General features: G+C 52.5%; 6 protein-coding genes across 6 annotated transcripts; 3 read left to right on the top strand and 3 right to left on the bottom strand.

The window, feature by feature from the left end:
• Nucleotides 1-4,224: 4,224 nt before the first annotated feature.
• ACO1O0_002442 (WD40 repeat domain-containing protein) lies at nucleotides 4,225-5,241 on the bottom strand (the record flags this gene model as incomplete). The annotated part of the gene is made up of 1 exon (XM_083191911.1): nucleotides 4,225-5,241. One exon carries the CDS (start codon nucleotides 5,239-5,241, stop codon nucleotides 4,225-4,227), a length of 1,017 nt encoding a protein of 338 aa, XP_083053125.1.
• Nucleotides 5,242-9,053: 3,812 nt separating this feature from the next.
• On the top strand, nucleotides 9,054-9,861 carry ACO1O0_002441 (uncharacterized protein; the record flags this gene model as incomplete). The annotated part of the gene is made up of 3 exons (XM_083191910.1): nucleotides 9,054-9,057; nucleotides 9,265-9,429; nucleotides 9,539-9,861. 3 exons carry the CDS (start codon nucleotides 9,054-9,056, stop codon nucleotides 9,859-9,861), a joined length of 492 nt encoding a protein of 163 aa, XP_083053124.1.
• Nucleotides 9,862-11,356: 1,495 nt separating this feature from the next.
• Nucleotides 11,357-12,414, top strand: ACO1O0_002440 (uncharacterized protein; the record flags this gene model as incomplete). The annotated part of the gene is made up of 2 exons (XM_083191909.1): nucleotides 11,357-11,668; nucleotides 11,737-12,414. The coding sequence occupies 2 exons, from the start codon at nucleotides 11,357-11,359 to the stop codon at nucleotides 12,412-12,414; spliced, it is 990 nt and encodes a 329-aa protein (XP_083053123.1).
• A 273-nt stretch (nucleotides 12,415-12,687) lies between these two features.
• On the bottom strand, nucleotides 12,688-14,272 carry ACO1O0_002439 (uncharacterized protein; the record flags this gene model as incomplete). The annotated part of the gene is made up of 3 exons (XM_083191908.1): nucleotides 12,688-13,422; nucleotides 13,487-14,060; nucleotides 14,133-14,272. The coding sequence occupies 3 exons, from the start codon at nucleotides 14,270-14,272 to the stop codon at nucleotides 12,688-12,690; spliced, it is 1,449 nt and encodes a 482-aa protein (XP_083053122.1).
• Nucleotides 14,273-15,134: 862 nt separating this feature from the next.
• ACO1O0_002438 (uncharacterized protein) lies at nucleotides 15,135-17,115 on the top strand (the record flags this gene model as incomplete). Its single annotated transcript, XM_083191907.1, has 7 exons — nucleotides 15,135-15,304; nucleotides 15,398-15,596; nucleotides 15,671-15,980; nucleotides 16,062-16,368; nucleotides 16,442-16,753; nucleotides 16,822-16,893; nucleotides 16,959-17,115. The coding sequence occupies 7 exons, from the start codon at nucleotides 15,135-15,137 to the stop codon at nucleotides 17,113-17,115; spliced, it is 1,527 nt and encodes a 508-aa protein (XP_083053121.1).
• A 181-nt stretch (nucleotides 17,116-17,296) lies between these two features.
• ACO1O0_002437 (Mus7/MMS22 family protein) lies at nucleotides 17,297-23,869 on the bottom strand (the record flags this gene model as incomplete). Its single annotated transcript, XM_083191906.1, has 1 exon — nucleotides 17,297-23,869. One exon carries the CDS (start codon nucleotides 23,867-23,869, stop codon nucleotides 17,297-17,299), a length of 6,573 nt encoding a protein of 2,190 aa, XP_083053120.1.
• Nucleotides 23,870-24,965: the final 1,096 nt, after the last annotated feature.

Genomic DNA, 24,965 nt, shown 5'->3' with positions numbered 1-24,965 from the left:
TACTTACGCAGCAACACCACATGTTCTCTTTGCTAATAATAATTTAAAATGAAGTAACGATAGGCCTTGGTCTATCAGTGCCGTTGATCATTATTGCATTCAATGTGGACAGAATTGCGGAACTGATACACAAGCTCCGCGATTTTGATGAACGGTTGTGGAAGAGGGCCACGATTGGGGGCATAGTCTTAGGTATCTCTGCGGCCATTTTGACTCCTATTTGGACATCTGAGTTATCTGGTAGCGCCAAGGTGGGGACTACTGTCGCTCTCCTTGTTCTAGCACTCGGAGCTGTCGTCACTATTGGCATTTGGTACCGGTATTCAGCTTTTCAGACCAGTTCAAGCCTGGAACTGAAATCCGCTACCTCAGATGCCACCAGTGACTAGCACGGTGATAGACACACATTTACGATGACGGCCGTTCATAGCTAGTAGGCTGCATTATATATATGCTATGATGTTGCATAGGAACTGCCCGCCTGAGTACTGGTAGTAAGGGATAGCAGCACCCGTATTGACAGAATCGTGACCAACAGGCCCAGTCCAGACGCCATCAGAAGGACGAAGGAGAGCCATCCACATGCCATCGCCCCGGTTCCGACGGCGCCAGCTGCCACCCCGTACGTGAAGACCTCTGCCATTGTACAAGCTGCAGCGCTAGCCATATGTTGCCAAAAGCTAGAGAGCAAGGCCATGATTGCAGACACTGTCATGCAGCCGAGTGTAGCGTAGGAGCCGGCTCGCCCGAGGAAAGGCTTAACGTCTCTTTCGCTTCCCTGAGAGCCTCCTTCGCTGTGCCAGCCACGAAAGTTGAATAAGAGAATGAATGCAAAAAAGGCGAATGCAATCGATACAAAGCTGAGGATCCCAACCGTGTATCAGCACAGGTGGAAACTAAATGCGGCACAAGGAGTTCCAGGGAGACCTGACTTGGGAGAATCACTCACAGGAGCCCTACGAAAACAACCTCCGTTTTGAATTTCTCGGCAGCATAGATCAGGTTCAGAGGATCCCCAAGTCCATCAGGTTGAGACTGCCGGATCATGGATGCCAGTTGCGTTGAGCTGCTGGAGCAGATCCACCCACTGCCGCTTGAGAGGCACATCCCAAAGTAACCAGAACGGACCTGAAGCGAAGCGCCCTTTTCAGAGAGAGATGCGAGCACTTCTGATGCATTTTTGTTCACCTCGGAAGAGTTTGGGTCACGCGGCGACGAGCGATGTGTATACGACAGCGAGAAAAGGAAGATGCTGTTAAGCTGGTCACTCGTGCAGCCTGCAACAAGAACAGCTATACGGATGGGATTCAAACTGGGTCAGCCACCTTGATTCATATATTTATATGGAGTGCGATGAGAAATACATTGTAATGCAATAGAGGCCACAATCAAAAACATCAAGATATGATGATACGAGATGAAGGGAGGGCTAGGTGATCAATCGCCACTAGTCAGCAACGCAAGGCCAGTGAGCAGCAACAGTGGGAAGGCAAGAACAAACAGCCATGTATACCAAGCCATTGGGCAGAAATCGAAGTGTGTTTTAGTGTTGCGAAAAAAAAGTGTTGTGATCGGGAGGCGTGGGTAGAGGGAAACTTGGGTTTGCCTTGGGGGAGCGAACTCCCTTGGGCTCAGGGGGGATAGAGGCTGGACCTGGAGAGGGGGGCTGGGCTCATGCCCCACCTGTCCTAGGTATGTGTACGTATACTTCCTAGATCTTACCTAGATCACGTGTTGTTGAACGTAATGATCTAACAGATACTCGTGCATTAATTAGGTAAGATAGCTAATCGGGATTCGTCAGGTTTGTAGGTAGACACAGATCTACAAACTACTAATTAGGCCGGCCGATAAACGCTCTTGCCTCTAGGTAAGGATCAAATGGAGACTGGGAGAGTGAGATGTAGAAAAAGTCAATTCTCTCTCTCAGTTCAGTCAACTTATCATATACATGTACTTGCTATCTGGGAATGACAGATGACGCTATCTACTACATTTGATGGCAATCTCTCAGTACATACGAATATACCCAGTGGACAATACGGAATTAGAGTTTAATGTCCATAGTTTTTGACAGCGCGGGCCGCCGGAGTTAGCGTTGTCGATCTCCTTTTTAGCGGCTCTGCCTCAATTGATTCTGTGATTCTTGCTCCTCCCACGTTTTCTACATGGTAGGGAGTGTAGATCATCCCATCACTTCCATTCCTCCCTTTTCTCTGGAGTCTGACTACTACTATTATCTTGGGATACTTCCCTTGTTTCGCTCTCCTTCTTTGCCTACTGTATATCCACGTCCTCGGCGGACCTAGCGCGGGGCAAACGGTGCCCATTCGCCAAGTGAGATGGTCCTCTTACGAAAAATGCTCGAGTTTTATCTCATTTATAGTCATCAATGTATTTCCTTTCAAAAAAAAAAAAAAAAAATTGACCGCTTCGGTGCCTATTAGTCGTACAGTCCCACTTTAGAGGCTAACCCATATCACCGCATCATCTCTTTACACGGTAGGGACACCATGCTACTACATGAAAAACATGGGAAGCAGCTTATGGATGCAGGAGGAGGCCGGAAAATGTGTGCTGCGATGCTGATATATTTAGCCACTGTCAGGTTCCAACTTCCAAAGCGTCCTGGGATCTTTCCACAATAGCAATAACGAATGCCAGTGATCTTTAATGGTATACGCGAACCCTCCATAAGCCCCCCAACCGTGGCAGTGATGGCCAAAGCAGGGGGGCCTCAGCGCACGCTTTGGAGGAAGAGCAGAGGCCCCATGCTTGCGCCTCGCCAGATGTCTGGCAGCCTCTCTCCGCTTCAGCCTAGAGTTGAAGGTCGTCGGATCTGACGTCAGATCGGCCACTACCCAAAACCTGTTCAACTCCTCTAGGCTACAGAGTAAAGAGATCGTCGGTTTGTTGGTTCGGCCATTACCTAAAGTATTTCGGGCGTTTCTATGGAATTTGCAATGCTCCGTGATGCTGAGTTGAATCCATTTATGATATTACGAGATTGCAGGCAAAACTACTATACAGGTAGACGTATCCTCCATTATAGACCAAGGGCTCTAATAAGCGTTTCTGTGAGTAACATCTCTCTCTCCCCCCTCTTTCCCTCTTACTTAAGATTCAGCAACTAGGTAGTAAAAGAATTGTTGCTAATTTGGCATAGCAGAAACTCTGATAACTACAAACATGCTTCCCCAACTTTTATCCTCCACCGCCCTTGCCGTGGCTCTCTTAGCAGCCTCCCCGACTGCCGCTAGAAATAGAAAGCTACAGGACAGAGGCCAGAGACCCATCTGGACTGTCGCCCACAAAATCCTCAGAACTGAGGGGCTTATGGCTGCGATGGAACACGGCGCCAAAGACGATGTCAGGAACCCCGCGCAGGAGGAGCGCCCTTGGACCTCCTAGGTACATTTCATGGTCTCTAGTTTCAGTGCCACTCTTTCTTTACACACACGCCAGTAAGTATGTACTGCCTACCACTGGTTAGATTGAGCAGAACATGCTGTTGTATACGGAGTAGATTAGTGCGCTTACACCAGATGATTTCGACCCTATATTTCCGTTAATAACTAGTCCTACACAAGTACTAGAAGGTTGATGATTTTCTACAATGGGAGATTGTTGGCGAAGCGATCTATTTCTACACAAAAGTTCGCAGCACTGTGGCAGGCTACGGCCTCACCAGGACTCAGGAGCTCAAGTCGGCCGAGACGAGTGCAGCCAGTCAGTCAAAAAGCACAAGGAGCAACGGCAAAATGGGGCAAAGAAAAGAATGAAAGCGCCCCTATATATTCTGGTACCTTTTGTCTAGACATTGTAGGTAGATACCAAGTAGTATAAGCTAGGATTGAAAGCGACGTCAGATCAAGCAAGCTCGTATCAACTTTTAAGGCCAGCGGTCATGATTACGCAATTAAACCTCTATTAGTAACATTTCCCTACTAAAGTCAGCAGATTTATTAGAGCATGGCATAGTAGCGAGCATGAAGGCAGTGCTCTTAATGATAGTCAACTCTCGCCGTTAGACTCGCAACCCAAGGCAGCGGTCGTGATCAGAAGCAATACTAACAGTTCCGGGTATGTCTTTGTTTCAGAGGCGAATATTTCAATCGCGGTCTTATTAACAGCGCGGGGCTTAATATATGGCCATTTCTCGCATCCTTATGCGCCGCCATTTACGCGTCAAGTCCCCAACGCATCACCGACCTGACCCGATCGCTATACTCCGCTTCTACGCCAGATCCGGACTGTCTTATCATTTGATCCTGTTGCTATAAGCCCCGAGTCGTGAGAGAACGCTACCGAGGTGACTGTTCTTCCATGGCCCTTGAGGACCTGTATACACTCGCTCGTGGCAACATCCCAGATCCAGACCGTCTTATCGTCCGCAGCCGATGCAACGAGCTTTGCGTCGTAAGATAAGGCTACCGACTTTATCCATGTGAGCCAGCCGGTGTGGCCGCTGAGACTCTTGACGTAATGGTACTTTCCCGCATCATTGGCGCGCCAAATACGGACTGTCTTATCGTTTGCTCCTGACACGATGAGTGTCGAGTCGCGCGAGAAGGCCACCGAGTTAACATGTTCGGTATGGCCTGTGAGGGTCTGTATGCAGTCGCTCGTTCCGGCGCGCCAGATCCTGACTGCCTTATCGTTCGCGCCCGATGCAACGAGCGTCGAATTATGCGAGAAGACCACTGAGTTGACGGTTCTTCCATGGCCCTCGAGGATGTTTACGCATGCGCCTGTGCTCACACTCCAGATCCGGACTGTTTTATCATCAGAGGCCGATGCGATGAGCGCAGAGTCATGTGAGAAGGCCACCGCGTTAACCCAGTCGGTATGGCCCGTAAGGGTCCGTACGCACTCGCCCGTACTAGTGGTCCAGATCTGAACGGTCTTGTCCGTTGAGGTTGATGCAATGAGCACCGAGTCGTGAGAGAAGGCCACCGAATACACCGAATTACTATGGCCCATAAGGGTCTGTACGCACTCTCCCGTGCTGGCGCGCCGGATCCGGACCGTTCTGTCGTCTGAGCCCGACGCGATGAGCGTTGAGTCGTGCGAGAAAGCCACCGATTTGACTGCCTTGCCATGGTCCTTAAAGGTGTGTAGAATTTGGCTCCACTTGCTTTCTGTGTCGGACGAAGTGATCGGGGGTTGATAGGCGGGTGGACTCGCTGCGGTAGGTTTCGTAAGGATTGGGAGCTGTATGGAGGATGTAGTAGGTTGCATGTTGCGAATTCTATTAATGGTATTGAGGTAAGCCAAGTCCAGACACATGATTCGTATTGCCAAGTTAAGCTTACCCATGCGCTGCCTCTTCATGAGGAAGATGAAAGAATAGCTGCCTTCCATAAGCAGCCGCTACTGCGGCTGCGTAACCATGCCACTGGTCATTCTTATGGCTATCGCAGTAATCGGAGATGCCACGGATGACTATACAGGGGAAGTCGGCAAGAGCTCCTGCTGCCTCCATCTCGAAACACAGTAGATCATGCTGGTCTGCTAGTTGATCCCTGAGCGCGGCGTCTTTAACCACCATCTCCCCGGACGCTATTGTGCCCCGGTGCACAACAACAAAGGTCTCATCACCATCGTCAGCTACTCTATGGATTTGCCGTTCTGGATCACATCCGCCTTCGTCACAGGGCTGCCCTGGTCCCTGATGAATATAGTCTCGGGGGTAAAGGTGATCATTCGCGGCACCAGGATACTTAAAGCGTCGAAGGAACCGGTAACTCGTTTTTATCCTCTGCGTATCCTTCGAAATAGGGTCATAGGCCATCCTTGCTCGATGTACCGCCAGGGCTTGGGCGGCGTTGAGCAGGGCTGGCGGTGGGGGGGCTATGGCACCAGTCCGCTCAAAACAACCCTCCTTTGCCTTGCCACGATCATATTGCACTGCCCCAGAATGTGTACTTGTTGGCTTGCTCACCACCACATGGCCTAAACGGACCATCCCGCTATCCGTCTTCACCGGCACGCCACCTCCAATCCCTACCAAGAGCCCATACCTGAGGTTAGGGAACGTCATCCTCATCTGGGCGACGACTATGGCCGCAGAGCAGTTACCGGTCTGGGGGAGGCCCGCAACGACGACATTATGGTTGTTGATGCTGCCGAGCGTATAGATATTGTGATCTGCCGCCTTTTGCGGTAGAGGTTCGTGCTCTTCGTCTAACATTTCCATCGCCGCGATCTGTTCCACCTCCAACGGGCAGATCCACCCTACCCTGTATGCGTCATGGTCCAGGAGTCTCCGCGACATCTTCGGTCGGGTCGTCGTTGATGCTGTCGGAGCTGGGCCGGTCGCGTCTCTCGAGGCCGCAAGATAATTGAGGGATTGCTTACCGACTATCAGGGGTTTGCGTTATCCTCTCATTTCATGTGCAGGGGTCCAGCACGTGATCCCCGAGTCCCAAATTTGTCTACGAGACGAAGACGCAATTCCAATTACTCCTCTCAACTGTGAAATACAACCTATATACTATCAATATCTTACCATCTCTGCCTCGCGTGGCCATCTTTAAGATCAAAGTATGAACGGGGGCTTTTCCAGACGATTAGCCGGGAACATACGTAAGTCCCAACTTTTGGCCAGAACAGTCTAGAGGCTCTTTCTCCTCGTTTAATCCCGAGAGATCTTTCTTATACAAATATTAACATTCATAAATCTAGTTATAAGACTCTATACGGCCCTCAACTACGGGTACAAGGGATAGAAGGGTAGTAACGTTGCTCCTCGGCTTATTAGAGCTAGAGTAGAAGAAGGGAAGTTGTTTTGTCCTAATGAATATAAACAAAAAAAATCAAGACTATTAGCTTTATATAATTAAGAACTGCCAATTGTCCTCATAGGCAGCGTGTGGCATAGGGCGCTCCGGCCCAGCTCAAACATTTTCTCGGCTAAATTATATGTCAGAAAATATGTACTTAGTCCGCAAGAACGTAAATGCCACTTACATTGAGAACTATAGAAGCTCAAGAGTTTGAAGTCATTTTGGTAATGATACACTTTTTCGTTCGCCTCCTCCTTCGAGCTGGACAAGCCAGGTTGGGGACCTAAAGTTTGCGGCACCCGAACTGTTAAAAAAGTCCTTTTTTACTAGGAATTTTCGATCAGTAGCCCGAATTTGCAAGATTAAATAGACCTACTTACGTATTTGACTCAAAATGGTGCACTTGTTGCGGCTGACAACAATAAGATGAAACCTGTCCTTGACTCGAACAATGAATATCTCTGCGTCAGAAAGAAGACATCCTCGCATTGAACTTGGGCCGCTTGTTAATTCATATATTAGCAGTTACATCCATACAGTGGATTATAAGTGTAAAAAACTATATCGATATCATGCAAGTGTAATGCGATCCTCTCGCTGGTTTGTGGATATTGGAGGCTCCACACAGATAACTCCATCTTCATGGCCTGAAGTTGTTCTTGGAAGGATTTCGCAGCTGTTCATATGGCGTTATTCAAGTGTTCTATTAAAACTTGGAAAATTCATCTAATATTGAGGGTTTGTGGAATGAAACGTAACGTCAGACTTCTCGGTGGTGTTAGTCTGAGCATCATCGACGTAACCTGAGCACCGGATGTCAAAAACAACAAGTGTGCCCTGACAGTCTACTAGTTTCACCGGTGTATTTCTTTTCACTAAATATCGTCAGTAAACAAGCGGTAGAGTCACTTCCTCGATGTAACATACGCTGGATTATGGTTCTTGTAATGTCACCCGGTGTGCTGCTCTCGTCTTCTCCATAATGCACCACTATTTCCGCAAAGTCGCAGAATGATGTCGAGTTCTCCGCAAACGCAAATGAGCTTGCATCATTTACATGAAGGGCCTTGTAATGAAGTAGACTAATCCCATCAATGGTGTTCCGTGCGTACGTCCGATGTCCAAAAGCAAAAGTGACGGTTTGAAGGGATTTGTGGATATTCCAAAGGACCCTTCGACCATGGGCATCTTTGCACCGGGCATTCTGTGGGAACCCCCCGAGCCTCTTCCCCCGGAATACATGTACACACAACATCAGCAATACACACAATATCAGCAATACCCAGGAGAGCCTGCTCGCGGAAGGACAGTCCCCGATTTCACCATCCAAGGGCCCACCCAAAATATCCTCCCTCCTTAGTCAATCTCTCTACATGTTTCCATCATTCAAGACACCGCCAGCATTACGGCTACGCAAACCTTTTGGAACAACTCTGAAAATGTCATCCCGCACAGAGCGTATACATTTCCTCTCCCAAACGGCTGCACAGTGACAGGCTTCACCTGCAGGATAGGCACCGAAAAGGTTCTCAGTGGTACTGTCAAGTCAAAGCAAGAGGCAGAGGAGTTGTACAAGCAACATCTCACGACCGGACGCGCTTCTGGTTTCTTGGAACAGAATACCCCTGAGGTTTACACCACAACGCTTGGAAATATCCCTCCAAACACAAAGATACAAGTCGATTTGAGCTTCATCTCTCTGCTGAAGCACCGTGCTAGAGTCGTGGAACATTAGTTCTCTAGTTAGCCATACGCATAAAATTACCATTGACAAGATTCGAAAAAGAAAAAGGCAGAAAGCTTTGCTGATCTGGCCAATGATGGAGACAATGGCGAGTCAAGCGTAGCACTGGTGCGGCTCGAGTCGGGGTCTATGTTCCTTGACAGGGACTTTGTTCTCGATGTCGAGACTGAGTCAGACGACAAAACAAACAGCCCACAAGCCTGGCTCCACGAGCATCCGACTCTGGAGAACCTAAAAGCTCTCATGCTCACTCTTCCCCAAAAGTTCCTGTTTGAGCCACAGCCATTGTCGCAAAGAACTGAGATCCTCTTCCTTGCTGATAGGTCCGGGTCCATGAGCGACAAGATGGAATCTCTCAAATCAGCAATGCGATTCTTCCTCAAAGGGATTCCTGAAGGGAGAAAATTTAACATCTGGTCATTTGGAAGTTCTTATGTAGCGTGGTGCCCTCAGTCTGTTGAATATTCCGAAAGAACCCTCGAAGCGGCCCTATCATATGTCCGAGTAATTTCTGGGCCGATATGGGTGGGACAGAACTTTTGCCTACTCTGGATGCTATGCTGAGAGCGAGAGACAAGCACATGTTGACTGACATTATCGTCTTGACTGATGGCGAAGTTTGGCGGCTAGAGCAGACTGTACAGCTCATCCGGGACACAAGAAGGGACTCGAGAAGCGGAATTCGATGCTTTTCCCTTGGGATTGGAAACGCCGTCTCTCACGCTCTTGCAGAAGGAATTGCCAAGACCGGCGGCGGATACGCTGAAATCATACCCTCAGCAAGCCAGGGAGGATGGGAGGACAGAGTGGTTGCCATGACTAGGGCGGTTTTGACAAGCAAGCATATTGGCCCTCTACATCTTTCATTCGAGATAAAAACCAACGAGACAGATCAAGGTGAGATATGACCATTACTACACGCTAGGTTTGATCCCTTTACTTAAGTAACAATCACTCAAAGGCGTTGACATATCGGGAGTCAGGAGCTCTCCGGCTGATATAACAGATCTGAGTCCCTTTATGAGCAACCGCATATGGACGCTCATTGAGAAGCCGATCCCACCACAGGCCTTACAACGCGTCAGACTGAAAGCCCTGACGTGGGATGGCATCGAGAAACACATCAGCGTACCTGTGAACCACGTCAAGAAGCAAGACGCGACCATTCACAAGCTCGCAGCCAAGTCCCTCCTTGATGATCTGGAGTCTGAAACAAGCCAGCTACACATGGATCCAGACTTTCAATCCCATGCAGGCTGGGAGAAGCAAAACCGCGTCCGCGAACAGGCCGAGCAGATTGCCATCGAGTGGAGTACAGCCTCCAAGTAGACGAGCTTTGTTGTAACTGACCAAAAACGCATTGTGCCCGAGCACGATGAGACCCTAGGCGTCTTGAGGGCTGGGGGCTCGCCTGGGGAGGGTCTGCTGCTTTCCAGGCATGGTACACTGCATCTATCTCGCTCACGCAGTCCCACTACATTTGACTTAGTTACTTACAGTTCCATGGACCCAACGTCCAATTTAGAGGTAATAACGAGTTCAGCGACGCATCACAATGAAGCCGAGCCGGATGAGCGTGTCGGAATAGACGTTGCTATATCCGACAGCGCCAGGAAAGAGTACATTTAAGTGCTCCTCAGGAGCCAGCTCTTCAACGGGTCCTTTTTATTCGGCTCGCAAGCTGAAGCAGAGGCCACTCTGGGATCTGAAGTAGTAGTGGCTGCACTACGCGGCCTAACGGACGGGAGACTCCCAGATGCCGTGCTCTACACAGCGGCTGTAGTCGTTCTCCTAGAACGCGATTTTGGATCCTGCCAGGCTTTGTGGGATCTCATGCACGACAAGGCCCTCGCATACGTCCAGAATTATAGGTGGCTCCTACCACCACAAAGCAGGTGGCTATCGTGCTATCACCCTCGCTCCGACGCATCCCACGATATGCCCTCATGCTACTCATATTGACGAGTCAAGATTGCCTTGCGAGGGTCACTGGTCCTCTCAATATTAGTGTAAAATCGCATCGCCACTGTCATGAAATATCAACTTCTTCTCGTAGGTCCTACCCTTGAGGCTGCATGTTTCAGCTCTCCTGCACCTTCCATTCGCACAGGACCTGGTGGTGGCCATTTGCCATCGCGGGGTTTTGGAGACAAATATTGAATTGGAAGGTGCTAGGCAGACTCTTGAAAGGGCAGGAAGTCATTTTCAGGAAGCGACCCCTGGGATTCCAGGAACCGTTTCTTGGGCCGTGAAAATCTTTCAAGGGGCTACCCGGGGGAAACCCTGTCTAGGGGAAACCCTGTCTATTAATGCCGGCTTGCTTCTGGAAGAGGGTTTCTTCCCGTCGGTACGGATATTATGGGCTGACTAGTACATTCGCGCACCCATCATTCGACCCAGCAGCCCAGCAATTCCACCCACTGACCGACTCCAACTTCTTCATGCCCAACAAGGCTCTATGCTGACGCTTGACCGTCCCTGGACACGAAGCTGACACACCAAACCCCAGCGTCACCAATGGCACGAGGACACCATATCCACGCCGCATAATGTAGAGGGGGTCGAGACGCCTTGTTGTTGGTGCATGTCAGCATAAACATCTTGGATCAACCAACATGTGCCCCATTAGAGAAGCCCACGCAGGCGATGCGCAAGCCGTGGAACAACATGGGGGTACCAACATGCTCTCGACTCCCCGCATAGCCCGGAGGGGGCCGGTATCACCTTACAGTCCTCGCTCTGCTGTCGAGGTTCTCCTCCGGCCTTATCGCAGCTTTGTTCTTCGACGCGGCGTGCCCTTCACTGCGAACTCATTCTCGACAGGATGCTTCTCTCCGTCGTTGCGCAGCTCCTCGCCCTAACCCTCGTCCCAGGCGTCAGGGCGGACGAAGTAGAATGTTGGGCCCCGGATGGTAAGACCAAGGGCGACAACGACACCTACGTCCCATGCAACAAGCTCGGCATCACGCAGAACGGCGTCTACTCGACTTGCTGCCGCCTTGATGGCGACCCAGATGAGCGCCACCTCTGCGCTGCCTCTGGTCTCTGTCTCAAAGGCGGCGTCCTGCTCCGAGGGTACTGCACGGACAAGAACTGGGACAGCCCTGCTTGCGTCAATGTCTGCACCAGCAAATCGGTAAGTATTTCTGATCCTCCTTCGGGGGGCAATGCATCGCCATGATGTTGTACTGACGCGATGTACAGAGTGGCGGCTCTGCCAATGGCACGGCCGAGATCACTCCTTGTGGTGACAACAAGTACTGCTGTGGCCGTAATAACCTAGGCTGCTGTGGCACCGAAGAGGCCTTTGAGATCCCTACGCAGGCCAGCGTCATTGCCGACGACCTGACCGAGACTGTCGTCGCATCGCCTTCGAATTCGCCCTACAAAGCTGCCACCACTGGTCTTGCCGTCGTCTTCGGCGTTGGAGCCCTCGCTGCCCTCGGCGGTATCCTCTGGATGCTCAGGAAGAACAAGAACCTGCGCAAGCAGCTCCAACAGCTCGAGCAGTCACAGCAGGAGCACCAACCCGCACTCACGGACACACCGGGCACGGTGCAGGTATACCCATACCAGCCAACAGAGGGGGGGACCGAGTACACCGGCCCGTCATCGCCTCGACAGGAATGGGGTTCATACAAACCTCCCACCTCGCCCAGCATGCCCGAGGTCGAAGGCAATCCACAGCGGTACTCGGAACTAGATGGCGGTACTGCAACGGGGAGTGTTCACGTGTATAACGCCCCTGGATCGCCAACGGTAGATGAGTCGCATGTGAGCACGCCTTTCCAGTCGCCCCAGCAGAACCCCCAGGGGTTCCAACCATCTCAACAGCTCCAGCCACCGCAGCCCGGCCAGCCTCCTCATAACCCGGCCCAATAAGTTACCTTTGACTTAGGGGACATGTTAGTCACTAGGATGGGTAATCGATTATGGCATGAGAAAGGAGGTTCTGCACGAAGCAGACAGATGGTGAGCGACGAGGATCAGGGCGTTGTTGCTATTGCCAGTTTAGCAAATGTATGATTTACAGCACTACATGTATATAGAATCGGTGCTTTCAGTTAGTATTACGGTATTTTGTATCTTAATTCAACTACCACAGCGACCGGGGGGGCGTTCTATCATCATCCAAGTCGATACTATACGGTAAACCTACAGCCGGGCCTTCACGACAGATCTCGCCGTCTTGTCCGCATCCTCCCTGGCCGCCGCATTCAACCGCCTCCACATATCCTTGCGCCGCTCATGGCCGTCCATAAACGCCCGGAACCACTCCCTCCTGAAGGGGGGCAGCTTCCTGCCGACGCCCTCGGGGCCCTCGCCGGCCAGCCGCCTCACCGTCTCAAAGTAGTCCTCAAAGTCCGGGAAGACGAGAGCGAACTTGGGCCCGTCGCCGCGGGCCTTCTTGCGGTCCTCCTCCCAGCGGCGCATCTCGGCCAGGGGCGGCACCGTGCCCCGGCCGGCGAGGATCCGAGCAGCGTAGACGGCCTGCCACTCGAAGATCTTGAAGGTGAGCCCGGCGTTGACGGCGCCGACGAAGAGCAGCGTGGGGTCGTGCTGCCACACGACATGCTGATACAGGTCGGGCACGCGGTTGTTGCGCACGGGGACGTGGGGGAGGAAGGGCAGCGTCCAGCTGTAGCCGGTGCCGAAGATGATGTGGTCGACGTTGTCAGCGGTGCTACCATCGACGAAGTGGACCGTCCGGCCTGTGACCTTGGCTATCGACGGTTGCCGCTTGATGGAGGGGTGTTTGAAGGCCTCGTCGCCAAAGTAGCCGTTGACGTTATGCCCGATAATGACGGCGTGGACGGGTGCGGCAGCAACGGTGGTGAGGTCGAAGGCGATATCGGCCGCCGAGACGGAGGCTCCTACTACCACAACACGCTGGGAGGACAAATGCGGTCAGTCTCTGGGATTTTGATCTGCACACAGATCCAATCGCACTCACCTTGCCCTTGTACATGTCCCTCCCGCGAAAGTGCTTGCTGTGGACGACACTCCCTGGACGGGACTTCTCCATCTGCTCCAGGCCAGGGATCGCAGGGATGTACGGCACCGAGTAATGGCCCGTGGCGACGACGACGGCATCAAACCACTCGACCCACCAGTAATCGCGCTCGCGACCCTCCTTGCGCAGCGTCACCTTCCACTCGGCGCCGACCTTCTCGGCCAGCTCGACGGTGGTGCTGTACGACACAAGGTCCTGGTAGCCGCGGCGGTCGACCAGCCCCTGGACGTACCGGCGCATGACATCCCAGTGGCGGAAGGGAGTCTTGTCGCCGTGCAGGGCGATGGAGCGCTGCGTGCGCTCAGCGGGGATGGGCTCCTGGGAGAACTCCATGGGCACGTTCTCGACGTTGGTCTCCAGGTACGGGTAGATGGACGACTCTGTGAACCGCGGCTGGTCGCTCTTGGGAGTCAGCGCAGGGAGCTGCGAGGGGATGGCCACAGGCTGGTCGGCGGTGCGCTCGGCCAGTGCTGTGAGGTTTGTCTCTGTCGGGGGTCTCTCAGAGTCTCCGAGCCTGCATCATCGTGTCAGAAGTCCACTACGGGCCCTGGTGTAGCGAGGACGGGGCAGCGAGGGCTCTTCTTACCAGCATCCTCCAGGCGCCTCCCGGCGCTCAAACACACGGATGAGATCAAACGTCTTCTCCTGGGCCAGGGCATCGATGGTGATGGCTCCCGCGGGGCCAGCGCCGATGACGGCTACGCGCTTCACAGGTGCTCCAGGCATGATGGCGTGTAAGTGCGAACTCAGGTCCTTGGTCTACCTAGGTACTATACAACGAGGGAGGAGGAGGTCAGAGTTGGGACCTCGGAGCCGCGACGCGACAGAAAAGCCATTATCAATGACCCTCATCAAGCCCCAGGGTCCCTGAAGACTTGATGACCCGCCAGTATGGTTTAGCTCCCTGCTGCCCATGTGTGGAGGCCATCTTGACCATCTGATAGGCGGCTCTATTTCCTTCTCCAGTCTCCATTCTAGCACGCCATCGCCAAGGCCAGGGACTCGGAGCCCCATCGGAGTCGCTAACAGAGTAACCGATGACGAGCGGGTGGGGTTAACCGTTGAATGAATGCCTGGGTGAATCTCAGAACTGCTCGTTGATTTTTTGCAATGGAAGAACTAGTCGAGTGTCTTGAGCTTCGGATCAGATCATCGAGTCATGTATCCCCACAGCATCATGGATTGACCTCGACGTCCAGTCTCTACAGACTCCTGCTAACTCTGGCACGGCAACTCCAAAAATTCCGAGTTTCAGAGCAAAAAACCTCCCCTCGCCCTAGACAATATTCCGAATGCTCTTCTTCTACGGAGTACTGATATGGAAAATAGCTCTGATGACATTGGGCGGAGCGATGGTGCAATCGCGTCGACCCTGCCAAGCGGGTCCATCCACAACCCCAATCACAGTCTCCCAAGTCTCCCAGTATGATGATAACCATGGATTACAGTACATTGGGGGTAATAATGCTAGCACGCAAGAATAATTGGCGATGTACCGATTGGGGTAGAAATATATTTGGTGTCGTTGCGTCTCCTCTCTTTCTGTGTGGTGTTTGTCCCATTTCCAGTGTTTGCTGTGGCATCAACCATGAGTCCCCTTACAGAGGACTCGCGCTTTCAAGCAGAGGCGAATAATTCTGTCTCGTATCAGGAAAACGAGAAGAACGTTTCTTCCACAAGCTCTGAAGAGTCTACGACATTGCCCCTCGACGATGAACGACAAATCGACCCGGCCGTGGAGGCCAGAGCTCGGAGGAAGTAAGTCGACGACACAGAGCCACTCCCTTCTCAAAGCCCAGTATTGCCTCTTCCAAGATTCAAATTACACTGCTAACCACTGCATAATACCAGAGCCGATGTCTCCGTCCTATTCCTCCTATTTCTAGGCCTCCTCGTCTTCCAGCTCGACCGCATGAACCTAGCCAGCGCCTTGACCGGCGGCTTCGCAGTAGACATGAACATCCAACAGAGCACAATAAACCTCGGGAACCAGCTCATGTTCATGGGAATTGTCATATTTGAGATTCCCTGCAACATGGCTCTGCAGCGTGTGAGTGTCAACCACATCAGCTTTGCCATATGCATGTACATATATGCCCATGCTGACCATGGACCATGCTACAGCTGGGCCCGCGAAAGTGGATAGCCGGCCAGGTCTTTATCTTTGGCCTGGTTGCAACCCTCCAGGTGTGTCTCAAGAACCGCACTGGGTTTCTGATCTCGCGCCTGGCTCTGGGATTCGCCGAGGCTGGATACATCCCCGGCGCCGTCTACACCCTGTCCACCTGGTACACGAGAAAGGAACTGGCCAAGCGAGTTGCCGTCCTCTTCTTTGGCATGTTTGGCGGCAATGCCATTAGCCCGTTACTTGCTTCTGGTATCCTCAAGCTCGACAATGCTCGCGGCCTCCGCGGGTGGCAGTGGCTGTTCCTCCGTATGCCGCAACCCCCCCCCTTCTTTTTTTCACCCCATCTCATACCCATTTTCCCTCCCCCCAAGCTAACATGAAAAACAGTCGAGGGCCTGTTCACTATGCTCGTCTCCTTTGTCCTGCTTCTATTCCTCCCCGGAAGCCCCGACATCCCGCGACCCCTCGTCGGCCGCGGCCTCGTGCGCTTCTCGGCCGAGGAACAGGAGACGCTGCAGGCCAGGCTGGAGAAGGACGACACCGGGAAGCGCCCGGGCGCCCAAGGCCTGCCCATCGACTGGAAGCTCGTCTGGAGGACCATCTCTCACTACCGCCGCTGGCCGCACTACGTGTCCACCTTTGCCGTCTTCTCCACGTGGGCGCCCCTGACGACGTACACGCCAACCATCATCATGTAAGTCGCCGACATCAACAACCTCCCCATGTATAGCCTCAGGCCCTAAACTAACTTTATCTCCTCATAATAGGTCCCTCGGTTTTGACCGCATCGCCGCCAACGCCCTCGCTGCCGTAGGGGCCTCCCTCGCGCTGGTCGTGGTCTTCGGCTTTGCGTACCTCAGCGACAAGACCAACCTCCGCGGCGGCACCGTCGTCGCCGCCCACGTGTGCTACTTGGTCGTAGTGATTGTCGCGCGCCAGACACACCCCCACGTCGGAAGGTGGTCGCGGTGGGGGCTGTGGACGGCCGTGAACAGCTTCGCCGTCGGCTACCATCCTGTCCACAACACATGGGTCCAGCTCAACTGCCGCGAGGCGGGAGAACGGAGCATCGCGATTGCGTGAGTATATCCTCGGGAGAAAGAAATAACCAGGTGAAGAAGAAGAAGAAGACTGATTGTCGTAATAGGATGTGGGTCATGTCTGCCATCAGCGGCTTGATGGCGGGATCCCAGTATTTCCAGGCCAACGACACACCCTTGTAAGTGCCACCGCAGCCTGATACAGTTTATCGTAGAGAGCAACGAGCTGATACCTCCCCCATAGCTACCAAACGGGGCTCCGGACCATCATCATCATGATCTCGGTGGGCATCGTCTCCGCCAGCTTCCAAGTTGCCATCTACGTGGTACACAACCGGCGGGTCGACCAGGGGAAACACAAGACTGTAGACGGGAAACCGCCGATGAGATATACGCCGTGATATGAATTAAATCTGCATTAAAAATAGAACCAAATAAAAAAAACAGATATAGTTATGAGTCAAAAGACGCTGATATCCTTGTGTTTGTAACGGAGTTCATCATTCATGTCATTTTTCTAGCGGCTTGCAACAAAGTTGCTATGCCAAAGTCTCTTGGACCCCAAACGCCGACGCAAAATGCTTAAAACATGGGGAATTCCCCTTCACTCATCTGTACAGCACCCTTCGGCACCCCAAACACTTTGTCCCACCACCTGTTCCACGCCCTCGCTCGCCCGTACACGTCCATCCGGAGCTCCCCCGTGTTCAGGGCCGGCCGCTGCATCCCCTGGCCTGACTGTGTCGACTGCGTGGCCCGCGCCTTGCCGGGGGCTTGGATCGACAGCCTTCTCTCCGACACTATCCAGTTTGTCCGGACATCGCGGATGATGTTCTCTGTGAAATTTGAGACATGGGGGTCAGCCGCCATGGTACCAGGATCGCGCTGCTGGGGAATCTGCAAGCCCTCTCCGGTTCCGTCGTCGAGGCCCGGAAACTCCATCAGGGCCTTCATATAACTCTCCGTCCAGCTGGTCAAAGTCCTGCAGTCGCGGAGAATGAACTTGATTCCGTCGAGATCGTCGGAAGAGACCCCGGAAAGAGTCAGCGCGTACAGGGACGGCCAGACCATGTTCATGAAGCCAAGGAATTGCCGAATTAGGTGAAGCCCTTCGTCTGACTGGTTACTGCCTTCGCTCAACTGCTGCATTCCAATAACCATTGCTTCTAGCGTGACTCGCAGCTGAGCAAGGTTGTCCTCACCTAGTTCTGGCGGAGCCTCGTCGTCCTCCAATAGGAGGTAAAAGGCCTGGACGTACACATCGAGCAGTACATAGGACGTCGGCTGGACAGCCGATGCTCGAACGATGGCCGGAAGCATTTTCCCCAAGACAAAGCTAAAAATTCCTGAGTTTTGAAGCCCTTGGCTCAGCATCTTGACTTCTTCAAATGTTCTATCGTTCATCATGGCGTGCTTGAAACTGTTGATCAGGAAGAAGAAGAGTTGGTGCACCACACGAGTGTCGCCTTCTCTGAGCCGAAGCCCGTAGGATACCATGCCTGCCACCTGGAGCTGCGGGTCCTGAACCGACGGAGAGTATTCTCTGCTGATCTGGTAGAAAAACTCGTCGACAGTGCAGATATCGGGTCCATGTGCTCTGATCAAAGAGATGATGTCGCGCACAAAAAGCAGGTAGCTAGGGTGCTCACGCAAATCTTGCGAGACCGTCTTCAAGTCACCCTTGATCTGGTCCATGACAAGCTGCAGAGTTCTCTTATGTCCCGACACAAGTATCTTCTTCAGGTTAGGACCCGCATCTCGAATCGATTTCCGCATCCACGAGATGCCAAACTCAAACAGGTCCCGGTTGGTGCTATAGTCAGGGCTGATTGCAAGACCAGCCACAGCCTCCGGAACGAATTCCTTGCCGTGGCGGACAAGCTGCTCGGCAAGCTTGTTCTCAAATGCTAGAGAATCCCGGGGTTTGGCTATCGCAAGCATCCACACTTCATGCAGCGTGAATCCTGCATCGCCGAAGTCGTCGAATCCATGCTTGAGCAGCGTGGTTACGAAGAGGGTAAGATACCTCCGCTCGTCAAGACCGAGTTTGTGGGGCACGTCTCCAAACAGACCATGCTTGCCGGCCTTGAACATGTCTGACAGCTTCATAACGCCCGCATTGATAAACCTCATGCCCATCCTCGCACCCAAGTCAACCACCTGCTCCATGCAAGCAGCCTTGTCTATCTCAGCGGTCGCGGTCGCGTCCCTACGAGAGCGAGGAGAGAGAACACAGCGTGCCATCAGGAAGAAGCTCCCCGCAAGATCATGGTTTAGCACCAACAAAGCATCATCAGCCTGTGCCGAATTGAGGATCTGGCTCTCGCTTTGCTGGCTCTCCTCGTCCTCTTTGAAATGATCCACGCGGGACAGGAATTCATCCAATGTCGAAAGTGACGCCCGAAGGATGGCCCAGTCCAGCTCAGGGGGGGCAGCTGAGAAATGCTTGAATACTCGCTGTAGCTGCAGGGTGCTCAAAGCAAACGTGGCCGCTTCTAGATCCGGCGCATGCTTCATGACATCCAGTGAGGCTGTCGAGGAGAGATGCAGAACATCCATGACAGCCGCCTTGTTCATCGACACCATCGCATTAACCATCTCTCGGCTGACCGAGCTGCTAATATCCTTGGAGAGGCCGACAAGCTGCTGCTCAATATCCGACGCAACCGAGTCATACTGATGCATCATCTGCTGAAAAAAGTTGTTTCTCCATCGGTTGAATTGTTTGAAAGATGTAGTTGCCTCGCCGGTAGTAATGATGAACCTGGCAAGCTGATTCCACGCACGGAGGTTGATTAGGCAGGCCTCTTTGTGGGAGTTGGCTGGCACAACAAGTCTTTCGATGAGACCGACATTCGGGCGGAGATCGGGGGGCGCCGCCCAGCACAAAGTACACAGCAGGTCGTGGTGATTGCGAAGAGCTGCCAGGTCGCGTTCGTGAATTTTCTGTTCCTTCAGATACTGGCGAGTGTGGTTCGGCACCGTTCGAGTGATAAGATTCCGGATATCCCTGGTAGAGTTGTCCTCTCTCAGTTTGCGGATGCTCAATGCGACCAGCTTCAGGAAGATGTGAAAACATCGATCCTCGGGTTCGATCTCAAGCGAGGGTCCTCGTGCTAAAGCCTCCAAAAATCGGGGCGACTCGAAAGACTCCTCGTTCCGGAGGTGAGCAAGATTCTGAGACCCGAAAAAGTCGAATATGATGCCGACGACACTCGAGCATCGACGCCATCCCCACTGCTGTACCAGGTAATGACATCTTCCGACAAGTGCGCGGCAGTAGTTGTTGAAGCTGGGATGCTGCCTGGTGTTTTCTCGATACAGCTGAAATACCCGTTTCAGAAATTTCTGCGGCAGACCCCATCCGACGTTGGCGGCCTGATGCCGCCGGCCGGCAACAAGAACTCCCATGTCGTTAAACTCAACCAAGGGCAGGAGAGTGAACATATCCTCCCAGAGCCGCTCATGCTCACGCATGTCGACGCTAGAGAAAACGTTGGGTGGTACCCAACTCTCTTGAACCAAGTCCCAGAACGAGCACCGTGGAATCTCGGCGCCTGCCAGGAGTCGCAGAGCTAAGACCCATGAATGTATAGCAGACGCATCATCTCTCAAGCCACGCTCGCGAAATCGAAGATCGTTGAGATCGGCATAAGTCTTTCTGACTTGGCCCAGACCCACAAGTGAGAGAAGTTTGATCAATGTCGATGCGACGGTCTTCATAAGCTCTTCCATTTGAAACTGCTCGGTCATCATGGTCGGATCGCTGCGGCAAATCCTCACTGATATAAAGGCGATCAAGGCAAGTCGATCGTAGACACCGAGAACACTGTCAGCACCCTGGTCCAAGTTGCCTTGGTTGACATGAGACAGAACGCGGTTGTTGAGGCCCTGCACAACTTCCGTAATTCGAGCAACATATGACTTTGAAGCAGTATCCACGTCAAAGGTCATCGAGTTCTCGATGTATGAGAGGAGATAGTCGGCAGCAGCCACTGCAGTCGGCGCATTTAGAAAGCCATCACCAGGCGAAGTATTCTCGATCCGATCAGCCACATAGTCAAGGACGATGCCAATCTCAGAGGAGACTTGAGCGTTCCAAGTCCCCCACCTCAACGTTTGCTCTCCTAGATTCAAGGACACTCGCGGTCTTGAGTCGCCCAGTCTCTGGCTGTAGTCTTCACTCAATGCTCTCTCGATAGGCCCAGAGCCCAGAAGAGTTGAATCATGGAAGTACACTCCCACGGGAAGTGGGAAAATCTCAAAATGGTGAGTGTAGTGGGTTCCGTAGGGCCCCAGGCCGAGAAGCTTGGCCCCTTCTATCTCGTGGGATATAAGTAGAGCATCTGGAGGCAGGGAGTACTCAACAGGTAGGGGATCGTTTGCGTAGCTATATTGAGGCGCATCGATGTCGATCCGGCAGGGTTTTGGTTTCTTGCGGAGGCGAGTTTTCTGTGGAGGGGGTCGGGCATCGGATGACACTCCAGGTTCCAACTTGTCAGACACATTTCGTGGAGGCTTCGAAACAGACGGTTGACGACCAAAACTAGGCCTGGATAGAATCGAGCCGGCTATTGTCGAACTGCCGCGCTTTGTCCGGTAAAGACGGTCGAGGAGTTTCTTGCCCGCATGAAAGGCAGCCACGCTCATCTCTCGCCCATTATCAATTTCGAGCTGTGCTGGGCGGCTAGGGAGAGCGCCGTCTCTTCCCATTTTAGACTGTAGCGCCTGAGGCACATTCTTAGCTTTTTTAAGAGGCTCCTGTGCTTTGTACGTGGCATGTCCTCCATTGCTGAGATATTTCGTGAACTTCCGTGGAGCTCCTCTCGGGGCTGTTAGAGTGCCTAGGGTCGACCGGGACCCATTTGCTGATCGCTCGGTGAGAGGGCGAGTTTGTTTGTGGAGCTGCCTTGCCTTTCTAGCAGCCGTGACGGATGTGCGCTGCTTCATAGAGCCTTTCTTCCAGTCCTTGAGAACTGAGACGGCATCAATGTGGTCTTCTCTAGTTGCAAGCTGGATGTTCTTCCTGTTGGGCCGTGCTCGACCCTGGTCTGGGCGGCTCCGGGCAGTTCGAGCCGCGATCTTGAGGAATCGAGGAGCATCTGGCTCAATAACATCGAGAATACTAAGCTGAGGGGCTCTTGGATGACTTCTGACAGTTACAGTTGTTGCCCGCACTCCGTTCCGCGTCCCCCCACTAGCCTGAAACTTTGTAGTTTGCTTCTTCGAAGAACCTGTTGCAGTTGACCAGGTTCTATTCGCTTTGCCAAAGGCTCCCATAATTTTCGGCGGCTTCGCAGCTTGAGATGACTGCACTTTTGTCTGTGTTGTCGTCTTGGGGCGTTTGGAGGCTCCTTGGAATGCATCAGCCAGTTTCATCTGGCGCTTTCTTCCCGTTATCATTCGATCTATATGGTCATCTTCGACCACCGATGACTCATGATCCGAGGACAACAGTACCGGAGCTTGTGCTTCCGCAGTTGGCTCGAGTACCAATCTGGTCTGGATATGAAAGATGTCATCGGTGGTTGGACGGATAGTTGAGGGTGCCTCTTCTTCGGTATCCTCAAAGAGAAGTATATTCTGGGTAGAGCCGGGGTCCACTCGTCGTCGCTGTGCCACCCCTCGTCGATGTTCACGCTCAGGAGATTGTTCCCGTTGTGGCCGATTTATTTTCTTCTGGATTTTGTTGCGACCCGACAACTGATCTAGACGTAGCCATGATGCAGGCAGTACTCCCCGAATTCTGCGGCCATTCCGATTGACAATCTCGGATTCGCTGTCTGAGCCAGTGTCGTATCCCGCTGCACTGCCATCTTGAGGCACGTTTGCTGGTCTGCTTCCCTCACCACCAGAGCCATCATCCTCGAGGCCATCCACATCCGAATCACTTTCGATCACAAATGGCGCAGGCGTGGCCGAGGAAGTCGGTCGTCGACAACTTGGTGTAGTTTCGCCTGGCTGCTCCAGTATGCGCGTTATAGTGTTATTCTCCGGCAATGTTTCCTCTACTATCCCATCTTGAGGGCCATCCGGGAGTAACAAAGGATCAGGTGAGTCGGGAGGCCTAATGAAGGTTCGAGGGGTTCCGGATGAGCTGACAGTATCGACCGAGTCCATGACTTTCATGCGTTTTCGATTTGCTGACTTGAGCGGCGACGACTTGCGCTTTGTCTTCGAGATGGTCCCAGGGCGAGAATGACCCCTCTTGGCTATTTCCTGGAGCGATGGTAGCTCATCTCCATCCACACTCGTGATATCGGTGTCGGCGTATGAACTGGCCTGGCTGCTAGGGCCCCCACGAGTATTCAAGGGTGACGTTCTCGGCGGAGACGAGGAAATCTCGGGCCCCAACAAATCCTCCATAAATTCGTTTGATTCGGGGACTTGGCTTTCGTCGGTCGGGATCTGCGGTTCCGAATCCTGGCTCGCGGGTTCAAAGTCTCGCTCGGTAGATCCATGGCGTTGTCGTCGAGGGCCCTCTTCTTCGTTGATAAATCTGACTGGCCGTAGACCATGTTTACGCCATGCATTGTTGAAACGAGCCATCTCCAAGTAATATGGCCGCATTTGCTCAGGCTTCCGTGCTCGCAGCGACCGCTCATAGCGGATAGCCACTTGCCTCGCTTCCTGCTCTTCCGCATCATGTCCGAGAATTTGGCTCTGAAGTGGTATTTGTTCCCGGAAAGACTGAGGTCTCGGCAGAGAGGGGGTCGAAACTTCGGCACCATTGAACTCGGGTGGGGACGAAGCGATGTGAACGATAGCCTTGGAGATGTCATCGTTTGGCGTTGGGTAATCGCCGCTCTGTCGGAGAGAAAATTTGGAAGATTGATAAGACTGATCGGCTGTCCTCTCCCCGACAAGTTCCTCAATCGAAGGAAGATCCTGGGAAGAGTGAACGGATGATAGAAGCGAAGACCTAGGTCCGGAGTGGGTCAATGTTTCCGGTGGTGAAGTTATCGAATTCGGTGGACAATGGTTTTCTTGGGATGAAGGAATTTCCCAGATGTCCTTCTCGTCCGTCTCGGCGGGGGGGGTTGTATTCGTCTCTACCGGCAGCTCTGGCTGGAGCGATGGTTGGATGTTTTGGCTGTCGAAGCCATACTCGTCCTCCGAGTCGGGGACCTCTCCCAATTCTCTCCAGTTAGCCATGGTTGGTGGCTATTCATGATATCCCGTGCCTTTGAAGCATGGCTCCATTGTAGTGCTAGTGAATAGTCGTGCACTAGATTTTTCAGGCGGGAGATTCGTCGATGGAGACCCCAGATCCCTTAATGGGAATGCTACGCGGTCTGACGAGAGTGGGCGTTGAGACGCGTTTTCGGCGATGCGGCGCGTTGTGGGGCTACTCTGTATGTAGACACAAATAGCCAGGCGAGAGCGTTCCATGCTCAGTAACAGAATGCAGGTCAAAGACCATGGACGATCAATTCGCAACGTTTGAGAGAATCAGAATCCTATATACTAAAAGCAATAGAATGTCACATATACATAGTCGAAAGTTACTACCTAAATTTTCGAAGCAATCAACGCCAGTTATGTTCTTATCTGGTTTCCAGTCATTCAGGTTTCACGACTACGCGCTTAATTTTGTCAGCCTACGTCGAACCATCTAAAAACTGCCCGTCATGATGGCCACCTCAGAAGGATGTTTCACATCACCGTGCGTTGCTCTAACCCGTAACACATCAACGCAAACCTACCACCGATACCATGAGTGCATTATCTAAACTTCTCCCACTCGGAATGGCTGTCTTTTGCGGTATAGTTGGAGGTGAGAATGATCATCGCCATTACATCGGTCATCTTTCAGGACCCCGAGTTCTGAGCTGACCTTCTCTTCAGGCTACTACACCTTCCAACCAACGCTGGCGGCGAATGCGCAGTCCAAAGATGCTTCCTCTCAAGGGTATAAAACTCACTTATTTCTCTATTACGCACTCTTTGATTCTAACCTATCAATTCAGCTCAACACCCCAACCCCAGTCGGCAGGCAAGGACAAACGGCCGGGCAATCCGTCATGACCTCAATACCTCCATAACCGATGACGAGCATACCTTGTCTTAGAGGCAGCTCACATTTTAATTACGACAACTTGTACAATATTTGAGACGAGGACGGTGCTTAATCATGTAATTTTAGCTGCAGCACCTGTGGCTTTGGTGCAACATCTATATAGAGTCTAAGTGCTTTTCTTTGGTCCGAACTTGGTTCTCATCTTGATCGAAATTGTACAACACAACACAA

This window comes from Amphichorda felina (genome assembly GCF_050947745.1).
Source record: "Amphichorda felina strain 45539 chromosome Unknown scaffold_2, whole genome shotgun sequence".
NCBI lineage: Eukaryota > Fungi > Ascomycota > Sordariomycetes > Hypocreales > Bionectriaceae > Amphichorda > Amphichorda felina.
The sequence above is the reverse complement of the archived record's forward strand: the minus strand, read 5'-3'. Positions and strand labels throughout refer to the sequence as shown.